The sequence below is a fragment of the Taudactylus pleione genome, unplaced genomic scaffold (genome assembly GCF_031769625.1).
Source record: "Taudactylus pleione unplaced genomic scaffold, aTauple2 ptg000066l, whole genome shotgun sequence".
Classification (NCBI taxonomy): domain Eukaryota; kingdom Metazoa; phylum Chordata; class Amphibia; order Anura; family Myobatrachidae; genus Taudactylus; species Taudactylus pleione.
Genome location: NW_028284468.1, coordinates 15,349,901 through 15,376,163, shown reverse-complemented (window position 1 = coordinate 15,376,163; position 26,263 = coordinate 15,349,901). Strand labels below are relative to the sequence as shown.

The window sequence follows — 26,263 nt, the reverse complement described above, 5'->3', positions numbered from 1 at the left end:
CCTCTACAAATGCTCGTTGTGCTGCTGCTGGAATATTTATAATGCCATTGTGCTAAGAATATGCTATATGTCAGAAAATGAAAACCTTGTAACATTTATGATAAGCATAAAAAAATAAATATCAAAATAGACTTTAGTCTTGTTTAATATTAGCTAAACATTAAATAGGTATGTCATCACAAAAACTTATGGCACATAAGCAATAAAAGTATTACATATTGACAATTGGAATAAGGTAAAAAAAATGGTATATTTGACTTCCAAAGCACAAAAGATCTGACAGGGAGAGGATGTGTTGATAACATCTCAAGACATAGTAGTGTGTCTACAATACTCATTATAAAACGCAGTCCGTCGCAGTACACTACGCATACACAATGGCATAACCCTAGGCAAATATACTGTTGTAATACAAATATTCAAAGCAGAAACAGTTGTTTACATTATTTTTGATTGCATTACATTCATCTTCTATTTGGTGTAATAAAAAGGTAAATAACTTGCCTCTATAGAACTGCAGAGCTGGTGCAGGGCTCACGGCCGCCCTGTACCACCCCACAAGCACGTGATGTCATGTTAGGGGGTGGGGCCGCAAACAGGAAAAAGTGTAGGCTTTACACACTTCAGGGTACATGCATCCTTTGGGACAGTCTGAGCAGCACTACAGCAATGCTACTGGTCGCAGGATGTTGTTACAGACAGATGCAGGTGCCGTGACGGTGATGCCACTATAGTCCTATGCCCTCGCATACAGCTTGTACACCTCTCGGCACTGGAGAACTGTAATGCTATGTTGGCATGTCTGCAGATAGATAAACAGTCACACTAACAAACGGGCGATAAATCATATATTGAGTAATGAAGGAATCCCTATCCACTAGAGGCCAATTCTCAATAATTAATTGGAAGTGACCAGCTAGTGTGCCAATCGTAGTCACCATAGGGTGTGTATTTGTACAAGTAGTCAGGCACCCTCAACAAGTTAAGCTACTGATATTCAGGCCTGCATCAATCGCATTTATAGCTTTACTGGGGGGCTGCAGCACAGACCAAAATTCAAACAGGGGAGTTACACAGAGTTGTTGTGGCTCCCCTATTTGAATTTTGCACTGCGCTGCAGCCTCACCTCTTACCAGGGAAGCCCAGGACCAGAATATTGTGTCCCTCCTAGAGAGAGTCATGTTAGGAGATATGCATAAAGGGGCAAATGCATACCTGCCGACTTTCTGGCTGCTCCTCCTGGAGGAACGACTGCACGATTACAATGTCTTAATTGTGCAGTCGTTCCAAAGTCTGCTAGTGGATGTGCCCCATTAGGGGGAGATTTAATAAAGCTGAGAGAGAGAAAATTGGAGATAAATAGCACCAACCAATCAGCTCCTAACTGTCATTTTTCAAACACAGCCTGTAAAGTGACAGGAGCTGATTGGTTGGTGCTATTTATCTCCAATTTTATCTCTCTCCAAGCTTCTGTGCATAACAATTTATTGATATACTTTGAAAGAGTACCATTAGCGTAAAAGTTTACTATGTCATTGGGGTGTACAGGGGCTACAGCAGTAAAGGGGCCGGGTTTGTATTGAAAATCATTTTTATTTTGGAAATTGCATTTAATGTGCAGCACTCTGGCTCCATGGAAGAGAATAGGGCATATGGATTACCGCCGCATATTTTGGGTGTTCAAGGCCCCCCCATGTTGACCCGATGCCTAGCTGCTCTTTGCGGGTATGCTCGGAGAGTGTTGCATTCAGGTTGCATGGCAACCAGGGATGTGGCCACGCCCCGTATGCATTGTGGCCTCCTGGGAGCATGGAGCAGCACATTTCTGGCAGATAAGTAGAGAACTAGTGATAGTGTGCACACATTAGCTCTGCCGCTCTCTTAGGGGTAAATTCACTAAAGTGAGAGTTTTTAGAAGTGGAGATGTTTCCCATAGCAACCAATCAGATTCTAGCTATTATCGTTTAGAACAGGGGTGGGGAACCTTTCTGCCAAGAACCATTTTGATATATATAACATTATTTGCTGGCCCGATGCAGGCCACGAGCCTCCGTGTGACATCACAAAGGGGCGGGGCCACAATCGCCGGAGATTACAGCAATGCCTGAAGCATCCTGAGGATGCTCTGGTGAGCTGTAAGGGCAGCAGTGTGACCATCTTAAGCATCCTAAGGACGCTCCAGGCGGCACTGCTGCATAGATTCTGGCTGCAGGATGCTATTCTAGGCACCCTGCTAGCCAGATGAGGGCCATACCAAATGATTCCGTGGAGGCCTTATACGGGCCCTGGGCCTGCGGTTCCCTATCCATGGTCTAGAAGGGGTTAGTTAAATGTTAAGTAGAATTTGATTGGTTGCTATGGGCAACATCTCCATTTCAAAAAAATCTCACTTTAGTAAATATACCCATGGTTCCTGGCTGTCCATTCCGGGAGGGAGCAGCCAGATCGGCAGGGCAGGGGGGCGTGGCCGGGGAGATGACTGCTGCGGGGGTTTCACAGGTAATTGCGTGAGGCTTGCCTACCTTTCCGGGGGGCTGGGAGCGGTACCCAATTTTTGGGAGGCTCCCGGCTGAATTGGGAGGGTAGGCAAGTATGAATATACCCCTATGAATACTGTGGGGGTTTACATAAGGGTGACAGTGTTTTAGTTATGTTGTGGTGTTGTAGGAGGATTGGTTCGTTTTTTGCTTTTTTTTTTTGACTGGGCCCCATAATTTCTGATGGCAGCCGTGTTTGTCATCACTTTTCAATAGCTCTATTCACAAATCCTGACATAACTAAAAATACAAGCTCATTTGGTAACATAACTTTTGAATGGCAAAACCACAAAGTTATATGTAATCTGTATGAACTTTTAATATTAATTTTACATTTAATATTTTATTTTTAAATGTAATATTTAATAATAATTTGAATACATTTTAAACTTTTACTAATGTTAACTGCATGCATTCATTGTTGATTTTAGGTTCAAAGGCTATTTTTGCGGTGTGGTAGGTGAGTGACCTGAAGGGCAGTTGTTACCAAATCAGATTAGCAGTTACACTGTGCCTGGTTTGTTTGTGAAAGGTTTTACATTTATTTGTATTTTGTTTTTAAGGGGGTGGACATAGATAAAGGTAAAAGGACTACCTGGTTCCAGTGGATTATGTTCATTCCTCAATTAAAGCTGTATATAGTTTGTAAATGTTTAGGTATGCCTCTAACATAATTAATGAAGATTTGTGGTGAATATTGACACCGACATAATGTTGTTCTGTTCAATATGCCGAAATGTTGACAGTCAGGATGTAGTTCTCATATATTTTAGCCTAACCCTAACAACAGCCTAAGCCTAACCCTAATTCCATGTGTTGACATTGTGACTGTCGACATTTCTAATGTTGACATTTTGAGCATGTAAGCATTTTCAATGTTTACATTCTGACTATGTCGACATGATGATGTCGACATTTTGGATGTAGATGCTGACTACATCCCAAACACATACCTTGCAGTGCTTCTCTTCAGCATTAAGTTTATAGAGAAAAAACTAAAGCTGGATACACACTGAAAGATATATCGCCCGCTCAATGGAATGGGTGATATATCTATATATAGTGAATCGCTGGTGTGTACAGCGGATATATCTGTGAAGAACATCGTTCATGTTTGATGACTTTCATGCTTTCAATGGGTGGTCAGCCCAAATGAAGCTTTCCATGCAAGATGCTGCAGTGCAAATTCAAAAATGCCCACATTAATCTAGCCATACTTTTTATCTAATAGGTGAGTGCTACTTTTTGGAATAATCTACTGATTACTGTAAATGGTATGGATATTCAAAGCGACAATAGAGTTCTGTGACCATAATTACACTGAAGTGCCAAAAGTCACGGGATAGCAGTATGTAAAGGTAATGGTGTTCACGTCACTTTACTGTTGTAACATATTGCCGACCCGGAGAAGGCAGCCAGGTCTGCACTGAGTATGGGGGGTGCGATGATGTGATTGTGTTATTTAGTCCTGCCCCCAATATGAAATCCTGAGATTAATGGCATTGTGACATGAGGGGCAGAGCCACAATGACACTATTCAATGCAAATTGCACCATCAGTCCACGTCCACTTCACTGGGGACGTGGGTGCCGCGACCTGATTGGTTTGAGGCATACCTGCCGACATTTAAATGGAGCGCCTTCATCCACAGCAGGTGGGCAGTGATGGGGGCGCTTCTGGATGATCGTGCCATTAGGCCCCCCTCGTGACGAAATGCCATGAATTGTGGACATTTATATAGGGGGCGGAGCCAAATAACGCTATTATATGATAATTAAGTCATTAAACCCCACCCCCTCCCACCAGACCGCAGATTCACGTTAATATTCTACCTATTTAACTAGGAGGTGGGCGGCATGCGACAGAAGTTCCTACTCTTCCGGGAGTGCGGGGTGGTACCTGAAAAATTTGGAGCCTCCCGCAGGTTCCGGGAGAGTAGACCAGTATGGTTTGAGGCACGTTCTGGAGAGTTCCGACGAATGGTGTGGCCATGCTTGTGTATGCTAAAGAATAGAACATCTATCACAAATTATTATGTTTATTAGATGTAGCTTCATATTTCCATTACTCCTATAAAAACGTTTGCATTGCCTTTTGATATGATCATGGAACTACTTGCGGTAGGGAATACATTATCCCATAAATAATACAGGCTGGTTACCATTGTACACGGCAGAGGCCTCTGGTTCAATGCTGGGACCTTTGTGGAGGATATCTTACAAAGCAGAACCTGTACCCTGAGAACCTGGGCCTGTCCCAGGAAAATGGGGCTTGTTGGCAACTTAGTATGCTTTACTTTTTGGATGTGATCTGTCACTTCCTATATTCTGCGAAACATAGCTGGTTGTGTTATAAGAAATGAGTTGATTGTGTTCTTTTAAACCTAGGCTAATTGTAAAAATGAGGCAAGCAAGTTTGCTAGGATAGGTTACTTATAATGATATTTTTGACTATAAACCTGTGAACTAAGGGGTTGAATGCAGATGAGCTTGTAGATGGACATGGGGGAGATGCACTAAGCCTTGGAGAGTGATATAGTACCAACCAATCAGCTCCTAACTGTCAGTTTACAGACAAAGGGGTCTATTTACTAAGCAGTGTTAGGAGACAGAGTGAAAAGTGATAAGGTATCAGCCAATCAGCTCCCAACTGTCATTTTTCAAACACAGCCTGTGAGATGATAGTTGGGAACTGATTTACTGGCACCTTATCACTTTTCACTCTGTCTCCTAACACTGCTTAGTAAATAGACCCTTATGTTTGAAATGACAGGAGCTAATAGGTTAGTACTTTATCACTCTCCAAGGCTTAGTGCATCTCTCCCTGTGTCTTTTTTGCTGCAGAGTCTGAAGTACTTATCTCATCTCCAATTTGTAGCTGAAGGGGTGTAACTGGGTGGTAATGATGCGTTAGCAAAGTTTAGTGAGAGTGTATGAAGAGTGTGTCCTTGGATTTGCGGGCTAGGAAGCGCCTGTTATAAGACACCATGGATAGAGCTGGTGCAAGTGAGAGTGGATGATGAATATGAAACTAATTGTGCAGATAGGGACAGTGCAGTTGTGTGAATATTTACAACTCCATATATGGGTAAAAATAAACATTTTATTTCCGTGCACGCAATGCGAGTGCAATAACAGCCATTCTGCACCAGCCGCAAACAGTCCAGATCACAGTATGCGTATGTAGGTATAGTTGTCTGCATGCTACATAACACAGGACACAACAGTCCTGAGTGACTTTTTTTTTACTTTTTATTTTTTATTTTAAGAGAAATGCCAGGGAAAAAAGGATTTTGGTGAATTCCTCCCCACAGCTTGGCCCTTTGATATGAGATACTAACCCCGCCTACATACATAAGAGCATGCAGCTGAGTGGACTGTGACAGTTGTACAATCCCAGGCATTGGCAGCCTGTTTTATACAGTTTGCTTCAAACTGCTGTAGATTGCTATGTTTTGAGCTGTATTGGGTGCAAGTGCTTGCAGAGCTATTCCCCAAACTGCAGGAATGACAGGTATTGGGCTTCCATGGTTCTGCTGTATAAAAAGAGGAGATTTTGTATTCACACAGTATGTTCCTGAAATCAGTGTGTGGTCAAATTAGGGACTTGTAACTTTTGTTTCACATTATGACCACATTTCTTTTTTCTTTATAGGGCACCATGGCCAAGATGGAGGGTAAAACCTCGCTCCTAGACAATATGATAGGCGTGGGTGATATGGTGCTCTTGGAGCCCCTCAATGAAGAATCGTTCATCAACAACCTCAAAAAGCGTTTTGATCACAGTGAAATCTATGTAAGTACATTACAGCAACTGTATCATTTTTAAATCTATTTGTTTATTTATACACAAGCTGTGTATTTGGTGGTGGGACTAGTATAACATTGTTATAGTAGAGGGTACTCTCTGATTTCAATGGCCTCACACAGAACAGAAAGGCTCCTGTAATTCCCAGTTGTCGATTTACTGTGTGTGTGTGTGTGTGTGTTCCAGAATCAGAAACAAATGGTGACATTGCTTAAAAAAGTTCTGGAGTTAGTATTTTAAAGTGTACCTGTTGCCTATATACACACAGTGGAGGGCTTAATAAACATTAGCAATGCAGCATACTATATTACTGTAAATCCATGCCTTGTGAATATTGGTCAAGGAAAGCATTCCCATGCATTGGTCACATAATTGCATAGGAGCTCTTTTAAAAGTAGTTGTTTTTTTTGTGTCATCAATTGCAGGATATGCTATATGAAGTATGAAACTTGACATTGGAAATATAGTAAGGGGCCTAATACATTTTCACACATGTAGGGGCTGATACTAATTTGGATGCAAATGTGTTGAAAAATAAACATACAATTTAAATGCACATAAAAACAGCCTATGTACACCCCTTATGCTCGGAGGAATCAAAACTTTTCCAGCTCAGCGACAGTGGCATATGTGCCAGGGTTGCATTGGAAAACATCCAATACACTCGCACCAAATCAGGTCATGAGAATAAGTTTTTTTATTTTTAACATTTTATTTGATAGCGAAAAGCACATTTGTTATTAAATTTTATTTCAATAAACTGTTTACTTGCAACATACATCTCTTCACTTATCTCAAAATATCTCCCAATTCGACCTCTCCGCTCTGCACAAGATCTGCGTCTCTCATCCACACACATTACTTGCTCCCATTCACACATACAGGACTTTTTTCACGTTGCACCCACTCTGTGGAATGCCCTCCCACACACAGTAAAACTTTCCTCTAGTCTCCAAACCTTCAAGTGTTCCATGAAAACTCACCTCTTCAGACTAGCTTATCAGATTTCAGAACGGCCCACATAACCTTCATAGTTTCCATTTCTAATTACACCCCCTCTCACAGTCCACACATAGCCTCACACATATTCTTTCATTCACCTGACCTTTGGCCAACATTCCTGTGTGACTGGATCATACAGACCACCAAGAACCTTAGCAATCTGGCTGGACCAAAATGCAATATAGCACCTATCCTTGTGTATCAATGCATATTTCCCTATAGATTGTAAGCTTGCGAGCAGGGCCTTCCTACCTCTATGTCTGTCTGTTATTACCCAGTTTTGTTCTATTAAGGTTTCCATTTCTGAAGTGTAACGGAATATGTTGCGCTATATAAGAAAATGTTAATAAATAATAAAACACTTACATATTTTATGCTAAGCAAAAAAGTGTGCTTCCCACCCAACACGAGCCTACGTTTCCCTCCCCCCCCCCCTGTATTTTCACAACCAGGACCGGCTCAGAAAAGCCTGGTGCTTGTTGTCCTTTTAGGGGGAGGGGGGGGGCATGTGATTTTTACATTTTTTTATTTTATAGGTTTATTTATCACAGAAGCATGCACGGATCTCACTGATCTGTGCATGTTTCTGTGTAACAGACCTGCACAGGCTATACTCGCTAGCCTGAAGCAGGTCTATTATTTTAAGGAGTTTTAGGTCAGTGTGCAAGTAAAAAACTGGCACTCTATTACATGGGGGCGAGTTGTATCCTCACAATGGCAAAATATCTGGATGCAAGTTTTGCCATTGCAAGTTGCGGGGGTGTGAGAAACTTGCGAGTTTGCATGTGCTCGCACCCTATTATATACTCGCACATTTTCAAAACTCTGACCCTATTAAATTTAGCCCTGGGTCTCCACTTTAATAGTATTGCTGTTTTAAATTCTGCAGGCAAAAAAGTTGATGGTCGGCTAATGTAGACGATGAAACCACCTATAATGTCTCACAATGATGAATAAATCAGTTTAGCACCTTGTATTGATTACATTAAAAAATAAATAAAAAAACAACTCCTACTGCCAATACCCTTTTAACACAATTTTTGTGTATTAATTTTTCAGATTCTGGTTACTTTCATTGGTCATTAGCAAGAGATCACACTGCAAAATATGTGATCCTTGCCATATATCTGCACAATTTCTCTTCACTGTCGGTCCTGGAAATATATACTGTATGCTTGTATACAGTATGCTTGTAATGAAGTCTGGCGATATTCCATTGAATATATTTATAGGCGAATGTAGGATACCAAAGCACATTATAATTGAGGAATTTCACTAAATTTAAGCTGCTTCCTTAATGAACAAGAAAACTATAATGACTCAGATGTTAACAACATTTGCCCTCATTCAGACCCACTCGCGAGCGGCTGTCCGCTCGCAAGTGGCTCGATGGTCTGCACTGCGCATGCGCACGATGGAGGGAGCTCCGTCGTGCGCATGCGCGAGACGCGACGAGCGAAGGACTTTCCTTCGCTCGGAGTGTCTCATCAAAGGGGGCGTGCTGTCGATGTTGACTGACAGCACGCCCCCTTTGGTGGGCGTGCCTGCCAGACGGAGGCGTTCCCAAGGGAACGCCTACCGTCTGAAGCCGGCCCCACTGACATCACTAGTGATGTCAGTGGGAGTGATTTTGGCTCTGATAGAGCCAAAATCACTCCTGGCCTTGCGGTTGAAAAACTCAACCGCAGGCTTTTGCTCGCAGTTTCGATGGTGTGGTGACCCACAGCTATACGAGCGTCCAGGAGGACGCTCCATATTAATGGAGGTGGGCCCTGATTCAGAGCGAGCGCTCTGGTCAGAGCATCCGGCTCTGAATCAGGGCCATAGTTGCTATGTATGTAAATGACCGGCGTATGTTCTAATTTGGGCTCATTAATCCAAAAATACCTTGTCTACTGTGCTATTACTACAATACCATGCAGAATTGGTTTTTATTGTAAACTTTAATCTTAAAACTCAAGTATTTATAGTAGTAAATAAGGGCCCCGCTATGTGTGAGACAGATTAGTTATGCCAATATTCTGCGTGTAATATTCGATCACTAGTGTTGGAGGGAAGCAGTCAGGAAGCCGACAGACGTAATCCCAACCACCGGCTCCCGACTATCTAATCCCGGCAAGTGTGTAATGACAGGCGTCGAAACTCCGACGCCTGTCATTAAACCTACGTCGGGAGCCCGACACCCGGCTTGCCGATCGAAGGTTAGCTGGGCGTCGGGCACAGACGGCCGCGAGGGGGAAGGAGGGTGAGGGTCAGGTTAGGGGTTCCCGGGGAGGATTTAGAGTTAGGCACCCCCCCGTGAGGTTAGGATTAGGCAAGGGGAAGGGGGTGTGGGTTAGGCAGCCCCCCGGGAGACTTAAGTTTAGGCACTTAGAGGGGGGTTAGGGTTAGGGTTAGGCACTTAGAGGGGGGTTAGGGTTAGGCACTTGGGGGGGGGGGTTAGGGTTAGGCACCCCTAAAGGAGGGTTAGGGGGTAGAATTAGGTTAGTTTATACTTACCTTTGGACGTTTGGGGTCTTCACCCCTGCCAGGCTTCCGCTGTCGGGGTTTGAACCGCCGGTCATACTGATTCCGTGTTGACCACCCTGCATTGTACTTTTAATTCCTGGCATGAGAGGGAGGGTAAATAGAGAAAGAACAAGTATAGGAAGAGTGAGAGGGACTAAAATTGGGACTTGACAGCTTACCCCTCAGCATGATTGTGCTTTAGGTACACCTCCAAATTCCTAGGCAATGTTCCCTTACCATAGAAATCAGAATAAAATGACAAATAACTTTAAAGTTAAATGTGCAGAGAATCTATCCAGTAGTCTTAACAGAAAATATATTCCACATCTATTTTTATCAGGATGATCAGATTACATATGAGGGAAGTGAGAGGCCATTGCCACACCCCAGCCAGACATCCATGTTTTTTTAAGTTATTTAGCTGTTTCTGGGATTAATTAGTTTTTTTTTTTTTTTTTAAAGAATATAAATCTCATACAATAGAAAAGAAGCAGTAGTCTATGGCACAAACCATATCGCTTGGGGGCCACCAGGCCTCTTCAAGACAAATGGTGTTCCACCCAGTAACAGGATATCCTCGGAATCTGATTTCACTGACTGTCTATTATCTTTTAAGTGGGGTGTCTTTATTGCTTTTAGTAAGAAACTGTCTCTTTTAGTCCTTATGTGGTTCTTCCCTGATGGACAGTACTGCACAGCCGAAGGGAACCGGCAGTGTAATACCATTCAACTAAAATGCAAATGCAGCAGGAGGTGTCTCTAGGAAATAGACACCACCAGCATGCATCTGTGATCCTAGAGCGGGGTCCATAGAGACTGCCTCAGATCACCTGGCAATCAGAGCTGGACAGCCGGATCCAGTAAGTCTGCGTCCTATGACGCAGACCCTGGGCTCGGCACGCCTCCAAAACGGTGGTGACACGCCCACGTTTTAGAGAATGGTTCTTGTCTCCGACCCCCAAACGCTGCAGCATGTCAATCATGCAGCGTCTAATGGGGGACTGTGAGCAGTCATACAGGACCCATTCTGCACATGCACAGAATCCCAACAATCTGAGATTTACACAAACCATCGGGTTTGTGCACATCTCTGAATCAGGCCCACAGATCTTTGCTGCTGTAGTTAGGCATGATAAATTCTAACTATTTATAGAGACTAATGTTCAAGGGAGGGGAAACATGCAAAGTAACCTGATCTTCTAACACACCCCGAAATTAACTATATATATATGGCAGAAGTTCCCAAATGTGGTCCTCAAGGCTCCCCAACAGTTCAGGTTTTAGAGATATCCATGGTTGAGCACAGGCGGTTAAATCAAATTGACTTTGGTACTAATTAAGTCACTTGTACTCAACCATGGATATCTCTAAAACTGTTGGATATAGGGCGGGATATACTAAAAGCAAAATGCTGCCAAAACTTCGGAATGCAATACTTTTCAGAGCTTGGACCCATTAGGCAACGCCCGGAAATTTTAAGATGGTTGACATACATTCATAAGGTCAACATGGTTAAAATGTCGACATCATAATTGTTGACACCTGTAAAATGTTGATATTCCCAGAATATTACTTCGGTAATACATAAATTTGTATCAAATATTTACTTGACTTGTACTTTAAAACAATTCTACCCTATAAAATCATGTGTGGATTTTATGTATTTATTTGATTGATTGATTTCTAAATGACCCTATTGTAGTCTACATCACTGAACATTGGGGAAAGACATTTCCCAACATGTTGCGCATGACTCTTCACCAGAGTTTGATTGGACATCTGGCACTTCTAGCAAAAGCTAGATGTGCCAAAAGCCTGATCAGATGGCCTTCTCAGCATAGCCAGATTAAGTTGGGGGTACCTGAGGCGAGTGCCCTAGGCCACCCAATGCTCATCACCAATCAGATCACTGATCCACAACAGCAGCCACTGACAGCCATCCTTCCACTACCCACAGTAACATCAAGGCGGAACGACACTGGACTCAGTGTACTTCTCACTGAATTGTTCTGTTTGATTATGATGAGTGGATGAGTGTGCTGTAGGGATGGCCACTGACTGGTCTACCATTGATGGAGCCGTAGGTGGTTTGCATCGATGACCGAAAACCATTACTGCAGAAGCTCTGAGTGGTGATGGGGTTGGCGAGGGGTGGATCTAACTAATAGCAATAATAAATGTATATAATATATAGTCATGGAACATTAGAAAGTTTGTTTTTTCTTTTGTATTGTCATAAAAACTCATCCACTACCAGGTTTCTGTAGCTTTAGTATTGTACTTGAAGTGGAGAACTATAGCCTACTCTTTTTAACTCATTCATCTTTTAGCAAATTGGCATCATAAACATATTATATTGAGAGTGTGTGACAGTAATACAGATCATACATTGCTAAATCTGTAGTAAAATAATGTATCTCAATCTTCTTGCAGACCTACATTGGCAGCGTGGTTATATCTGTAAACCCATACAGGTCCCTGCCGATTTACACACCAGATAAAGTAGAGGAATACAGAAACCGCAACTTCTATGAACTTAGTCCGCACATGTGAGTATTACTTTCACTTGATTCAGGGCCTGATTCAGAGCCGCTCGTAAGCGGCTGCTCGTTCGCTCCGAGCAATGTTTGCACATCTGCGCATGCGTATGGGTCGTAATGCGCATGCGCTAACCAGTCAGTGCGATCGGAAATCGAGCGCTCGCCAAATAGCGAGTGCCTGCTAATTTGAGTGACAGGATGAGGCATTTGTGGGTGGTAACAGGGGAAGGTGCTTGAAAACGGGGAGTGGGGATCCGAACGCAGGCGTGCCAAACGGTCAAAACGGGCGTTTTAAGGGTGTGCATAATTAACAAAGCAGCGTCATCGACCACGTCACTTGGTTGTCTCTTAGCCTGAACTGTTCGCATGATTGCGGTAGGATAAACCTACCACAAGCACTGCGAGCAGTTCAGACGCCTTTCGATGTACTCGATTAATCAAATAAATAGCGGATATGACGTAGGATGCGAGCGGCCAGGGGGCGTCTTTACAAAACAGCGAGCGCATGTTTCGTTCGCTCGCTTAGACATAGAGGCGTCAACAGACCGCAAAGAGCGAGCGCTCAATTTATATAGCCGGCCCCTTTTTCTGAACGAGCGAGCGCAAATAGCGTCCGGCTCTGAATCAGGCCCTCAGTCCATAGATGATAATTTTGGCTGCTGAATGGCGCTGCTGTCTGTGACCAGAAAGCTGGATCTATTTCTTTGTTTTAATGACTTCTTTACAGTGGTGTAACTAGGGTATTTGGAGCCCAGGGAAAATTTGAAAAGGGAGCCCCCCCCCGCCCCCAACATCCCGATATGTGCGCGCGCCAAAGGCGCGCGTGGAAAAAAGATGGGCGTGGTCAATTAAAAATGGGGCGTGACACACCCCTTTATTTTCACGCTGAACATTCCTATCCATATGCACCTTAACCCCAGTAGTACCCCTTATACAGTACTCCCAGTATGCAGTTGTGGTTCCTCTTATGCAGGCCCATAGTAGTGCCCCTTATACAGTATCCCCAGTAGTGGTCCCCCTTATACAGCCCCCAATTAGTTCCCCTTACTCAGTATCCCCAGTAGTGGTCCCCCCAAATGCAGTGCCCTATGTAGTGTTCCCCCTTATGCAGTGCCCCCAGTAGCAGTCCCCACAATGCAGTGCACCCAGTAGCGGTATCCCCTTATGCAGTGCCCTTTATATAGTGCCCCCAGCAGTAGTCCCCCCCCCCCCCCCCATGCCGTTGTCCCAGTAGTGGTCCCCTTTATGCAGGCACCCAGTAGTGATCCCCTCCTATCTAGTGCCCCCTGTAGTGCTCCCCGCAGTGCCCCTAGCAGTAAGCCCCTTATATAGTGCCCCCAGCAGTAGCCCCCCCCCCCTCCTATGCAGTGCCCCCAGTAGTGGTCCCCCTGATGCAGTCCCCCCCTATCCAGTGGTCCCTGTAGTGGTCCTTCCTGTTATTGCCCACAGTTGTGGTCCCCCAGTGCAGTGCCCCTAGTAGTAGGCCCCTTTTATAATGCTCCCAGTAGTAGTACCCCCCCCCCCCAAGTAGTGGTCCCCAGTTGAGGTTCCCCCTCCCGATTAAGTGCCCCCTGTAATAGCCCCCCCCAGTAGAGGTCCTCCCAATAATGGTGCCCCCAGTAATAGCCCCCCCCCCCCAGTAGAGGTCCTCCCAATAATTGTGCTCCCAGTAGTAGCCACCCCCTGTTGTGCCCCCGCCCCAGTAGAGGTCCCCCCCAGTAGTAGCCACCTCCCTCCCCCATTGTACCCCCAGTAGTGCTGACAGGTTTTTAAAAAATATATATATAAAAACATACTTACCTGAATCCACGCTGCTGCTCCGGACCGCGACACCTCTCCCGCCGCCGCCACCCGCCAGTCCTCCCGGGCTGGCGCGCTCAGCATAATGGGAGAGACGTCATGATGTCATGGCGTCTGTCCCATTACCCACTGCAGGAGCCGGACGGAAGTCCGGCTCTTGCAATGGGTGCTGCAGCAGTCAATGAGAGTCTATCTGACTCTCATTGGCTGCTGTTTAACACACGCATCGCCGCCAGCGTTGGCGGCGATGCGTGTGTTATGCACAGCCTGAGCCCACCTCCTGGCGCTATTGGGCAAGCGCTCAGGGGGAGGGAACGGGCTCAGGTGTGCAGCACAGGACCGGCGCTGGAAGCCTAGCGCCGGTCCTGTGTAAATGTGTAGCGCTGACAGCACTCACTGCGGTCGGCACTACACTGGTGGCTAACTAGGGTGGACGTGGCCAGCGGCGCCCCCCCGCGCCGCTAGTCCCACGGCGCCCAGTGCACGCACCCTGCTCGCCCTGCCCTAGTTACGCCACTGCTTCTTTAATAGTTTTGTACCTGCTGAAGGAATTAATATTATCCGTCAATATTCAGTAGAGGAAGCGGCCTAGTTTTAGGCCTATCTATCTGGCCTTGGAGCATTGCAGACTATTAACCTTTTTCCTGCTGGCACTGGTTGAGCTGTGGTAAATCGTACTCTCCCTGGCTCTGGTTTACCTCTGGGGAAGGGAGGCAGGGAGAGAAGTATCCCTTTGTAGCTCACATGAGAAGGACACATCTGCTAGCTTAAAGCCAGTTGCTACTTATCATGTCATATAAAGGTTTGTTTATAATATATATATTATGTGTATATATACATATACACACAGATGGGTCCACATACATCTAGCCTCCTTGCGCGTTAGACAGACTTTCTAGTCGCGCCATGCCGTGGCGTGACTCTGTAGCGCCAAACGTCTTTTTGTGCGTCTTTTTACCTTCAAATGCGTCTAGATGGCACAAGCAGCTTCTGCTGATTATAATGATATGCAGCATGCCTATGTTCTGTGAGCGAGTATGGTGTATTTGCATGCGAAATGCTACGCTACAGTGTCAGTGGCTGTAACACTGTAACGTAGCGTTTAGCATGCACATACCTCCGCAGTCACACACAGAACATAGACATGCTGCATATCATTTTATTGAGCAGAAGCTACTTGTGCTATCTAGTCCCATCGTTGTGTGAATAAGATGCATTTGAAGGCAAAAAGATGCTTGGCGTTACCGAGTCACACTGGGCATATTTACTAGTGCTTGTTCTGAACTGTCTCCTTGTACACTTCTTTTCTAGGTGTGTTTAATTTGAAAAATAGTTGGTATTTGTCTGTTAATTGTGGCTATCTACTAGACTGTTGCTTTAGGTTTTTCTTGGTTGAACTTTTTTGGATGAGGTGCTTCTAGGTCAATGATTCCCAACCTCGTTCCTCAAGGCACACTAACAGTCCTGGTTTTAGTGATATCCATGATTGTGCACAGATGGTTAAATCAATATAACTGAGGTACTAATTAAGTCACTTGTGCTCAAGTATGGCTATCCCTAAAACTTGGACTGTTAGTGTGCCTTGAGACCGTGGTTGGGAACCCCTGTTCTAGGTCTTTAAATTTTACTGTTTAAACAATGTTGTTAGGAATGTCTCTCAAGGTTTTTGTCTAATAAGTAACTAACAGTATCTAATACAAAAGCATAGATAAAATGTTCCATATGAAAGGGGCCTATCCATTAGACTACTTTTTGAACGATCCGACCAAATCCAGGAGGTTTTGGTCGTAACGTTCAGAAAGTAGTCTATTGGATAGCCGGCAAGCACCAGCGATGCACGTGCACACTGGGTTATTGCCGACCCTGACGAACTGTGGAACATGCTCGTCAACCTGACGACGAGCGTCAGGTTCCACATGTTCACAGATAGGAGGTCTGTGTCCTGCACTGAATGACGTTCAGTGAACGCCGTTCAGTGCGGGCACCACACCTGGCGACCTGAAGGACTGAACGCTAGACGTTCAGTTTTTCAGGTCGCCTAATGGACTGGCCCCTTAAGTTGGTGCATATTCTATGACTCTTTAAATTATAGTTTTAATTTGTGAATGACCATAAGTGAAAACTGAAATAATTTAACTGTGTTTTATATTTAATATACCCTACAACCAGGGGCGTTTCTAGAGAGGAGGGGGCCCGTGTGCAGTGTTCGTCACGGGCCCCCTCCTCTCTGTCCGGCAGTGCACTGAGCGGTGCACGGCCAGCGCCACACTTATAGAGTCTATAGCGCATGCACAGGTCACCGAGAAAATGTCCGTGGCGGGCATTTTCCCTGTACTGCACATGTGCAAACGGCAGGAAAATGGCCGCGGTGGCCATTTTTCAGGCGTTTTTTACAGCGCAGACACCGGCGCCGATGTGGTACTCCAGAGAGGTAAGTATAATATGGGTGCAGGGTGTGCGGTGCTGGTCCACCCTGGACCCAGGGACCCGTGTGCCCCGCACACCCTTCACCCGTTATAAATACGCCCCTGTCTACTATTAATCAAAATCTGATGCTAGCCACATTCACTGCAAAAAAATGTTAATATTAATTTATCACTGCCTGAGGTAGCGCCCAGGTGCTGTGAAATGCATTGCAATTTTAAGTGAGCATTTCAAATTTCTTCTATTCCTCATTTTTCTAAGCCAGATTTTTAACTTGTGATACTGTTTTTTTTTTTTATTATTTTTAAATTATTTGTATTTTTAATTATTCCTTTAACCATTGTTATCTACAATAGTGAAAACGTTTTTGTTATTTTACATTTTGTTTTTCATTGACAATAGTGAATTGTATTTTATCATTCTATTAATCTTACTAATACATCATTTTATTATTGATTTATTTTTTTGTTGAGTTCTCCCTTATTTGACAATTGCAGGCCATATTTCATGTTTGGATAAGAGGGTGTTAACCACTTATATCTTAAGTGCTGACACTACCTTTAACAATCCTCCCATTTATGGGGAGTAAGCGACTAGTTTTGCCTGTCAGGATTTCGACGCCTGTCATTTAACCCTTGCCAGGATTATACAGTCGGGAAGCCGGCGGTTGGGGTTCCATCCATCGGCTTCCTGACTGTTTCCCCTTCCAAGCTGCTCTTACTCTCTTCCTCCTTTGACCTCACCTGGTAGACATATTCCCCCCCCCCACCCCCTTTTAGTCACTTGCTGGATTTAGTTTTCTCCCACTGTTGTGAATTCTCTGAATTTACTGACTTCTTTCTCCATCTTTCTAACCACCATCTTCTCTTCTTTAGCCGCTTCCTCCCAAGATTACTTGCACCAAACGCATTCTAGAAGCCCTAGACCCTGTTCTTTTCTCCTCCTCTGAAGCCCATCCTCTCTCATTTCCACCCTCTTCTACCCTGAACGCAGTGTCTCACTTCATTCTTCAATTCCACATTTACATCCTGCTCTTAACTGTTCTGTCCCAGATTTCACCTTCGCACTTCATCGCTCTGCAACCCAAAGCTAGCTTACTAAACTCACTTGCTTCCTTGAATGATGCTGAAGGAAGTCACACACCCACACTGACTACCTTCACTTCATATTCCTGCTTTTGTCCTACAGCACTGCCTTATCTCATACTAAACAGTCATACTTTATGGGGTCTATGTACTAAGCAGTGATAAGTGACAGAGTGAAAAGTGATAAGTCAGTGATAAGGTGCCAGCCAATCAGCTCCCAACTGTCATCTCACAGGCTGTGTTTGAAAAATTACAGTTGAGAGCTGATTGGCTGGCACTTATCACAGACTTATCACTTTTCACTCTGTCACTTATCACTGCTTAGTACATAGACCCCTAAATCTCTTATCTCCTCCCAATAATCCAAAACACGTCACAGTATCCTTGAGAGCATAGTCTGCCTCCGCCTTACCACATACCCAACTGCCCATACACTTTTAGACCCATTTCAATCTGGTTTTACTGACTCAACTAAAATTGCCCTAATCATGGTCACCAAATACCTTTTCACTGCCAATCTAAGGGGCTCTGCACACAGTGCCCTGCTTCCCTACCTGAAAATTTTGTCTTCAAAACTTAGTATATATATATATATATATATATTAGAATCATCATACATACAGCAATGCAAACATGATGCCCTACATTTACAGAAAACCGTGAACATAAGCCCTGGTGAATAAAAAAGACATATATTATGCCTATAATTTTCATTAAACAAAGTAATGTATATATACATTTCTACTTCAGGGTCCATAGGGTATCCACAGGATACCTTGGGGTATAGGTGATGACGTCAGGCATCGGACACAACAGAGTTAAGTTTTCAGTTCTCCCAGGATGCACTAGGGTCCCCCTCCTATACCCCGCCCCCGAGCCAAGGCACCTCAGTTTAGTTTGGTGCCCGGCCGGAGTCGGATGCACCTGTTGGAGTGGGGGCTAAGAAGAGCCCCTGAAGTTTTCTTCAAGCAGCTGTGGCTGCACATCTGGAAGTACAGCATGGACAGTCAGTCCTGACGTCCATGCTGTCTTCCCTACACCCCCGCCGGTACCAGAACGCCGGTACTGATCCGGGGATGCTGGTAGACATCTGGGGTCACAGCTAGCAGTGACCCCAGATGTTTAGGACAATGGCCGGAATCAAGGGGGACAAAGGTAAGCAGCGGGGTCCCGCGGTGGGTCCCCGCTGAAACACATGGTCCAGAGTCCCCAGGCAGGGGGCTACCTGGGGACTGGCTGCAGCGTGGAGCCAGGTTGTAACCTGCACTTCCACTACCCCCCTGGGACAGCAGGACCGCGGTAGAGCGGTAGCGCTGCGGCGTCCCAGGGGTTAAATGCATGCCAGGGGAGCGCGCCTTCCCTGTCTCACAGCCGGCGCCTCCCCCGCTGCACACAGCCCTCTCTGCACACGCTGACTGGTCCTGTGTCAGCGCTCCTCCCCCAGGCCGGCCTCCTCTCTGCTCCTCGGTGGCCATCTTTGCAAGAAGCATGGTGAGCGCTGCTGGACGCTGAAGAACGGTGGCATCATGGTCTGGGTCCCCCTGCATACCTCTCCTCCGTTGGATAAGATCTGTGTATGCAGCGCTGTGTCCTACCAGGCTCTGAGTCTGTGTAGTTGAGGATCAGCGCTGTTAGTGCAGGAATTGATTTATTTGCATTGTATGTGACCTATGCTAGCGTCTGCTGCCTGTACTTTCATTTTCTATCTGTCAGCATTTAACTGTCCCTGTTCTTTCTGCTAAAGCCCTTGCGGTGCGGTGCTTGCAGGGTGGTCTCACACTATACTAACGAGTATCAGTGAGAGGGGTCACATACTTACCATTATGTCTGAAAGTGATTTTCCTCTCCAGCTGTTATGTACTACATGCAAGGTACCTATAGCGGAGGGGGACGGCAGTGCGGAAGGACTATGTCGACGGTGTTATTCGTTGACGCGACCGATTACGGTCACAGCTCCGGTACAGGAGCCGCCCTGGGCTTGTTTTGCCAAAGTGCTTACAACCCTCGTGGGCCAGTTAGCTCCGCAGCCTGCCCTCACTCAGATGGGTTTGTCCCAGCAGTCAGTGGTGTCGTCACCCATGCAGGGTTTCCCAAGACAATTGATGGTACCCCACAGTCTCCCTATTTCCCCCCCTCAGGTCTCTCATGAGCCTGCGTGGGTTAATTCGTTAACAAGCTCTGTACAGCAGTTGTCAGAAGTGTTTCAAGGGGAGTCTGTGATGCGGCCTCACAAGCGGCCGGTGGAGTCTCTGTCTGCTCCTTATGAGGATGACGACGGGACGTCCGATGATGAGGAGATTCTGGATCTTTCTGACCAGGAAACTTCCCGCCCTAAAGAGTCGGACGCTAAGTCTAAGGTGTATATACCTGGCCTTATTCGTGCAGTCCGTACTGCTTTAGTTATTGAGGATGAGGAGCCTCCAGTATCAAAGTCCAAATACGCCTTTTTCAAAAATGTTAAAGGAGATACCACAGTGTTTCCTCTTTCGGGGCAATTAGTTGACCACCTAGAGGAAGCGTGGAAACAGCCAGGCAAACGATATCAGCCTCAAAGGCGTTTAGCAGTGGCGTATCCGTTTGCGGACAATTATATTGCAAAGTGGGAATCCTCTCCTCAGGTGGATTCTCATGTGACACGCCTTGTCCGTAGTGTCACTTTACCCATGCCATCCATGTCCTCCCTTAAGGATGCTACGGACCGCAAGGTGGAGATCTACCTGAAGTCCGTCTATTCCCTTGCGGGGGGGGGGCTGCGCGGCCGGCTATGGCCATTTGCTGGGTTGCCCGAGCTATGGAGCGCTGGACTGATACATTGGAGTCGTCCTTCGATTCCGACTGTTCTGCTGAGCAGACGGAGTTGATCGGCAATCTCCGGGATTCGGCCACTTATATCAACGAAGCGGCCTTGGATGTTAGTACTCTGGCGTCTCGAATGTCTTCAGCAGCTGTGGCTGCTCGTCGCACCTTGTGGTTGCGATCCTGGAAGGCAGACGCTGATTCCAAAAGGGTTAGGAGGCTTTGCCTTTTAACGGAGAAGTTCTCTTCGGTCCGGACCTGGACAAAATTGTAGCCAGGCTGGCAGCAGCTAAATCGGCATGTCTCCCGTCGGCTGCTGTTCCTTCTCGTTCAGGTACTCCGTCCTTTCGGTCTTATAGGGCCCAGTATAGGCCTAAGACACAGTCCTTTCCCCGACAGGCTGGCCCCAAGAAATCGGCCAAGCCCCGGAAGCAGGCCTGGAGTACCAGACGTCCGGCCCCTAAGCCAGATGACAAGCCTGCAGCCTGACGGTCCGGGCCTCCCTTTGGGGGATCCCAAAGTGGGAGGCCGCCTGCTGCAGTTCGCCCGGTGTTGGTCAGTCACCACGACAGACACTTGGGTTCTCGAGGTGGTCTCACACGGGTATGCCCTCTCCTTCCGGCACAGACATCCGGCTCGATTCTTCACCACGGGTCTACCATCAGACCGGAACAAAGCCACGGAGCTGCGGAAAGTTTTGCACACTATGCTCCAGGCTGGAGTTATAGTGCCTGTTCCATTCTCCCAGAAGGGCCAGGGTTTCTATTCCAATCTCTTTTTGGTGAAGAAACCCAATGGGTCGTTTCGTCCGATTCTCAACCTCAAAGCTCTCAACAAATCTTTGCAGGTGCCGAAGTTTCGGATGGAGACCCTACGGTCCATCATTCTGGCGCTGGAACCTGGGGACTACATGGTGTCATCGGACATACAGGATGCTTACCTGCATGTCCCTATTCTTTTGCGCCATCAGCGGTTCCTCAGGTTTGCAATCCGCAGAGACCATTTTCAGTTTCAGGCGTTACCTTTTGGCCTGGCGACAGCACCACGTGTTTTCACCAAGGTGATGGCGGTCATGGCGGCTTCCCTGCGGCTGCAGGGGGTCCGCATGTTGCCGTACTTGGACGACCTTCTATTAGTGGCAGGATCTCCGGATCCTGCGCCACTTGGACCTGACCATTGCGCTACTGCAACGGCACGGCTGGTTAATAAACTGGCAGAAGTCTACCCTGGTCCCGTCTCAGCGGATTCTGCACCTCGGAGCCTTATTGGACTCGGGACAGCAAAGGATCTTTGTGACGGGGGAAAAGATCTCTGCCTTACAGTCGAGGGTGCGCAGTTGTCTGCAGAGCCCCCGGGTGTCTCTACACTCGGCGATGAGGTTACTGGGCTCCATGGTGTCAGTATTCGACATGGTGGAATATGCCCAGTTTCACTCTAGACCTCTGCAGCACCTGATCCTGTCCAAGTGGAATGGACTGCCTCAGTCTCTAAAATCCCAGACGATAGTGCTCAATCCGGAGGTTCGCCTGTCCCTTGCCTGGTGGTTGCAGACGACCCATCTCAACAAGGGTCGTCCGTTCTGGGTGGCGAATAGGGTCCTGTTGATGACGGATGCCAGTCTTCGGGGCTGGGGAGCAGTTTCGGGTCCACACTTGTTCCAAGGCAGGTGGACTCCGGCAGAAGCAGAGCTTCCCATAAACATCTTGGAACTCCGAGCAGTGTTCAACACTCTCCAGCAGGCACGTCGAGTTCTCCAAGGCACCCAGTGCAGGTCCAGTCGGACAACGCTACCACCGTGGCCTACATAAACCGGCAAGGAGGAACCCGAAGTCGGGCGGCTCTCGTAGAGGGGTATGGGCGGAGCGCAATCTTCCGGCCATATCAGCTGTCTTCATCCCGGGAGTGCTAAACTGGGAGTCGGACTTTCTCAGTCGCCAGGACGTTCATCCGGGAGAATGGTCCCTGCACCTGGACGTTTTTCAACTGCTGGTGGACAGGTGGGGTCTTCCAGAGATCGACCTCATGGCGTCCCGACACAACAACAAGTTGCCGGTGTACGGGTCTCGCACAAGAGACGAAGAGGCGTCTCTGGTGGATGCTCTGTCAGTCCGGTGGACGTTCCGGTTTGCTTATCTCTTTCCGCCGGTTTCCCTTCTTCCACGGGTAATCCGGAAATTCAAACAGGAAGGAGGGACGCTCCTGATGATAGCTCCCGCATGGCCCAGACGGCACTGGTTCTCAGACCTTCAGGGTCTGTCCGTGGACAGTCCTCTGCGGTTGCCGCTACGTCCGGACCTTCTGTCACAGGGTCCTTGTCTTCACCCGGACCTGACTCGGCTGTCTTTGACGGCGTGGCTGTTGAGACGGCCATGTTAAGGTCCAGTGGGATTTCCAGCTCTGTAGTGCGTACCATGCTCAGAGCTCGGAAACAGTCTTCCGCGAGAATATACCATCGCGTGTGGCATACGTTCTTCCAGTGGTGTCGGCTGAGAGGTTATGCACCGCGGGAGTTTCGTCTGTCTCGGGTTCTCGCCTTCCTGCAAGCGGGACTAGACCATGGGCTTCGCCTTGCTTCTTTGAAGGTGCAGGTTTCGGCCCTGTCTGTCTGGTTCCATCGTAGGATTGCTACAATCCCGGATGTGCGCACCTTTATGCAAGGTGTTCTACGCATTCAGCCACCCTTTGTTCCACCTGTGGCGCCTTGAGATTTGGCTGTGGTCCTGAGGGCTCTCCAGGGACCGCCGTTTGAACCACTGGGCTCAGTGGATCTTAAATGGCTAACAGCTAAGACTGTTTTCCTTCTGGCCATAACTTCGGCCAGACGTGTTTCTGATTTAGGGGCTCATTCTTGTAGACCCCCTTTCTTGATTTTTCATGGGAACAGGGCAGTGCTACGCACTCGTCCTGAATTTCTTCCCAAAGTTGTTTCCCAGTTTCATGTTAACGAGGAAATAGTTGTTCCGGCCTTTAACTCACCTGGCCTTTCAGTGGGTGTGGCCACTTTGGATGTTGTGCAGGCCTTAAGGACTTATGTTGACCGCACTTCTTCGTTTAGGAAGTCGGACGCATTGTTTGTCCTCTATGGCTTCCGTAAAAAGGGTTGGCCAGCTTCAAAGCAAACTTTGGCAGCCTGGATCCGTATGGCTATTTCTGAAGCTTATCTTCATGAAGGTCTGCCGGTTCCTCCTTCTGTGAAGGCTCATTCCACTAGGTCTGTGGGTCCTTCGTGGGCAGCTCGACGTGGTGCCTCTGCAGTCCAGATCTGCAAGGCTGCTACGTGGTCCTCTGTCCATACCTTCGTGAGGTATTACAGGTTTGACACCTTCGCCTCTCAGGATGCTTCCTTCGAGCGGCGGATTCTGCTTTCAGCACAGGAGCGTCCCCACCCTTAAAGGATACTGCTTTGGGACATCCCCAAGGTATCCTGTGGATACCCTATGGACCCTGAAGTAGAAAATATGAGATATGGTAAGAACTTACCTTTGTTATCTCTATTTCTACGAAGTCCATAGGGTTCCACAGGACAGCCGTCCTGTCGCACCTGTGCTGCAGATGGGCTTTACTCTGGTCACCGTTTTTTCCGTCTCCCTCTGGTGAGAATGTGATTCTTGTGTGTATCTAGATCTTTTTTCTCTCTCTTCCTTCTCCTCCTCCGGCCTATGGCTTGGTAACTAACTGAGGTGCCTTGGCTCGGGGGCGGGGAGGACTGAAAACTTAACTCTATGGTGCCCGATGCCTGACGTCATCACCTATACCCCAAGGTATCCTGTGGAACCCTATGGACTTCGTAGAAATAGATATAACAAAGGTAAGTTCTTACCATATCTCATATTATTGCACATAATTCCAAGTATTTGGGGAATTTTAAGAGGCAATGTAGCTGCTGATACAGTCCAGTCATTCCTGGAATTTAAGCACTTGACATTCAGTTATTGCAGCATTTGAGGAGAGCATTGGCCTTTCAGACAGTGGCCTGGAGCCACACACACACACACACACACACACTAGTTTGTGTAACCATTGGCTGAATGCAATATTCATTTAACAGTTTGCTCTAATCAGCATATTTACTTACATTATTGGTACATCATGCTTTATGCACCAAAATTAAATTGCAAGTTTTGTGACACAAGGAAGTATTGTCCCTTCAAAATGCTAGTTATTGTCTTCATTCATAGTACAATTTTCAGCAATACAAGGACATGCAGTATTCTGTTCAGTGTAGAGATTATTTATCTTTATATTACTGATAGAACAGGCATTCTTTATAAATCTGTTCTTTGTTGTACATGATTTAGGTTGTATTTATCAATCTTTGCCATTTTTTTTTACGCTAAGCCACATTCCATTTGCCACTTTTGCAACGTTTGGGAATGCGTTTCCTCTCATACTTATCAATATGTCAGTTGTTGGAGAGGTGTTGAGTTATTATTTATATGACGCGGCAACATTTATTATTTTATGATGTGTTCACCATTTATATAGCCACTAGTTAGCAGCCTGTCAAAATGACGGGACATTGTCGAAAAGTGCCGTTTGAGACCTGTGGGTGTGATTGTATACGAAATGCTATGTTACAGTGTTTCAGCCGCTGACACTGTAATGTAGCATTTTCATGCAGATACACCTGCAGTCACTCACAGAATATAGGCATGCTGCATATCACTTTAATCAGCAGAAACTGCTTGTGCTAGCTACGCACATCGCTGTGCTAATAAGACTCATTTGAAGGTAAAAAGTTGCATGAAAGTACGCTCTGCACTATCGAGTCATGGTGTGACTAGATTGGCTGTTTAGCGCGAAAGAAGACTAGATGTATGAGTACACGTGTGTGTGTGTCTCTCTCTCTCTCTCTCTCTCTCTCTCTCTATTATATATATATAATATATATATATATATATAATAGAGAGAGAGAGACACAAACGTTTCGGAGTCCTTTATTGCTCTGTTATCAAGGTCAATCACATATAAAATGACATAAACATTACTTTATACACATACCCCACCATGTGTAGTCCAATCAACCCGACATCCGGAGAGAGGGGGATGCACACCGATGACATCATCACCACCCGCCGCCGCCATGGCAACGCAGACAACGGAGGGAGGAGACGAGCACCCGGCACGTCACCACCCCCGTAGTCATGGAATTAATACACAAACATGAACCTACATATACACCTCGGAAGTAGTAACACATGGCTGTAAACAAATTTGCTAAATGTTGCACCAAAATATTACATAAACATATCACTATTATAAAAATAATACCAGCATATAACAAAATGCCACATTATATCAAGTACATAATACTTTATACATTTAAGCGCATAGTATGAGCAAGAAGCAAGCTCAGATAAACTTATTTTTAAATCATTTTTAAATACTTTAAAGACCCTTCTAGACGCTTAAGGACATGGTGAACACAGATAGTAAGAGGATCATGCACCATAAAAAACTCTCTGCGTCAAAAAGAGAGCATGATCCTATACCCTAGATACTGACCTATTAAAGTTAGCATATTAAAGCGATATATACACAGGGGCGTTTCTAGAGAGGAGGGGGCCCATGTGTAGTCTCCGACACGGGCCCCCTCCTCTCCACCCGGCGGTCGGCAGCACACTGAGCTGTGCGCGGCCATCGCCGGAGTTATAGACTCTGGGCACTAGAGTGTGCCCAGAGTCTATAGTGTATGCACAGGTCACCGGGGAAAATGGCCGCGGCGGCCATCTTCCCTGTACTGCGCATGCGCAAACGATGGGAA

General features: G+C 46.3%; 1 protein-coding gene across 3 annotated transcripts in view; it reads left to right on the top strand.

The window, feature by feature from the left end:
• MYO1B (myosin IB) overlaps positions 1-26,263 on the top strand; it is a 275,621-nt gene that overhangs the window by 35,721 nt on the left and 213,637 nt on the right. For all 3 annotated transcript variants that reach the window (XM_088466667.1, XM_088466666.1, XM_088466665.1), the window contains exons 2-3: positions 6,192-6,332; positions 12,288-12,403. In XM_088466667.1, coding sequence (XP_088322793.1) covers positions 6,198-6,332; positions 12,288-12,403 — 251 coding nt within the window. In that variant the 5' untranslated portion in view covers positions 6,192-6,197. The remainder of the gene's footprint in view (positions 1-6,191; positions 6,333-12,287; positions 12,404-26,263) is intronic.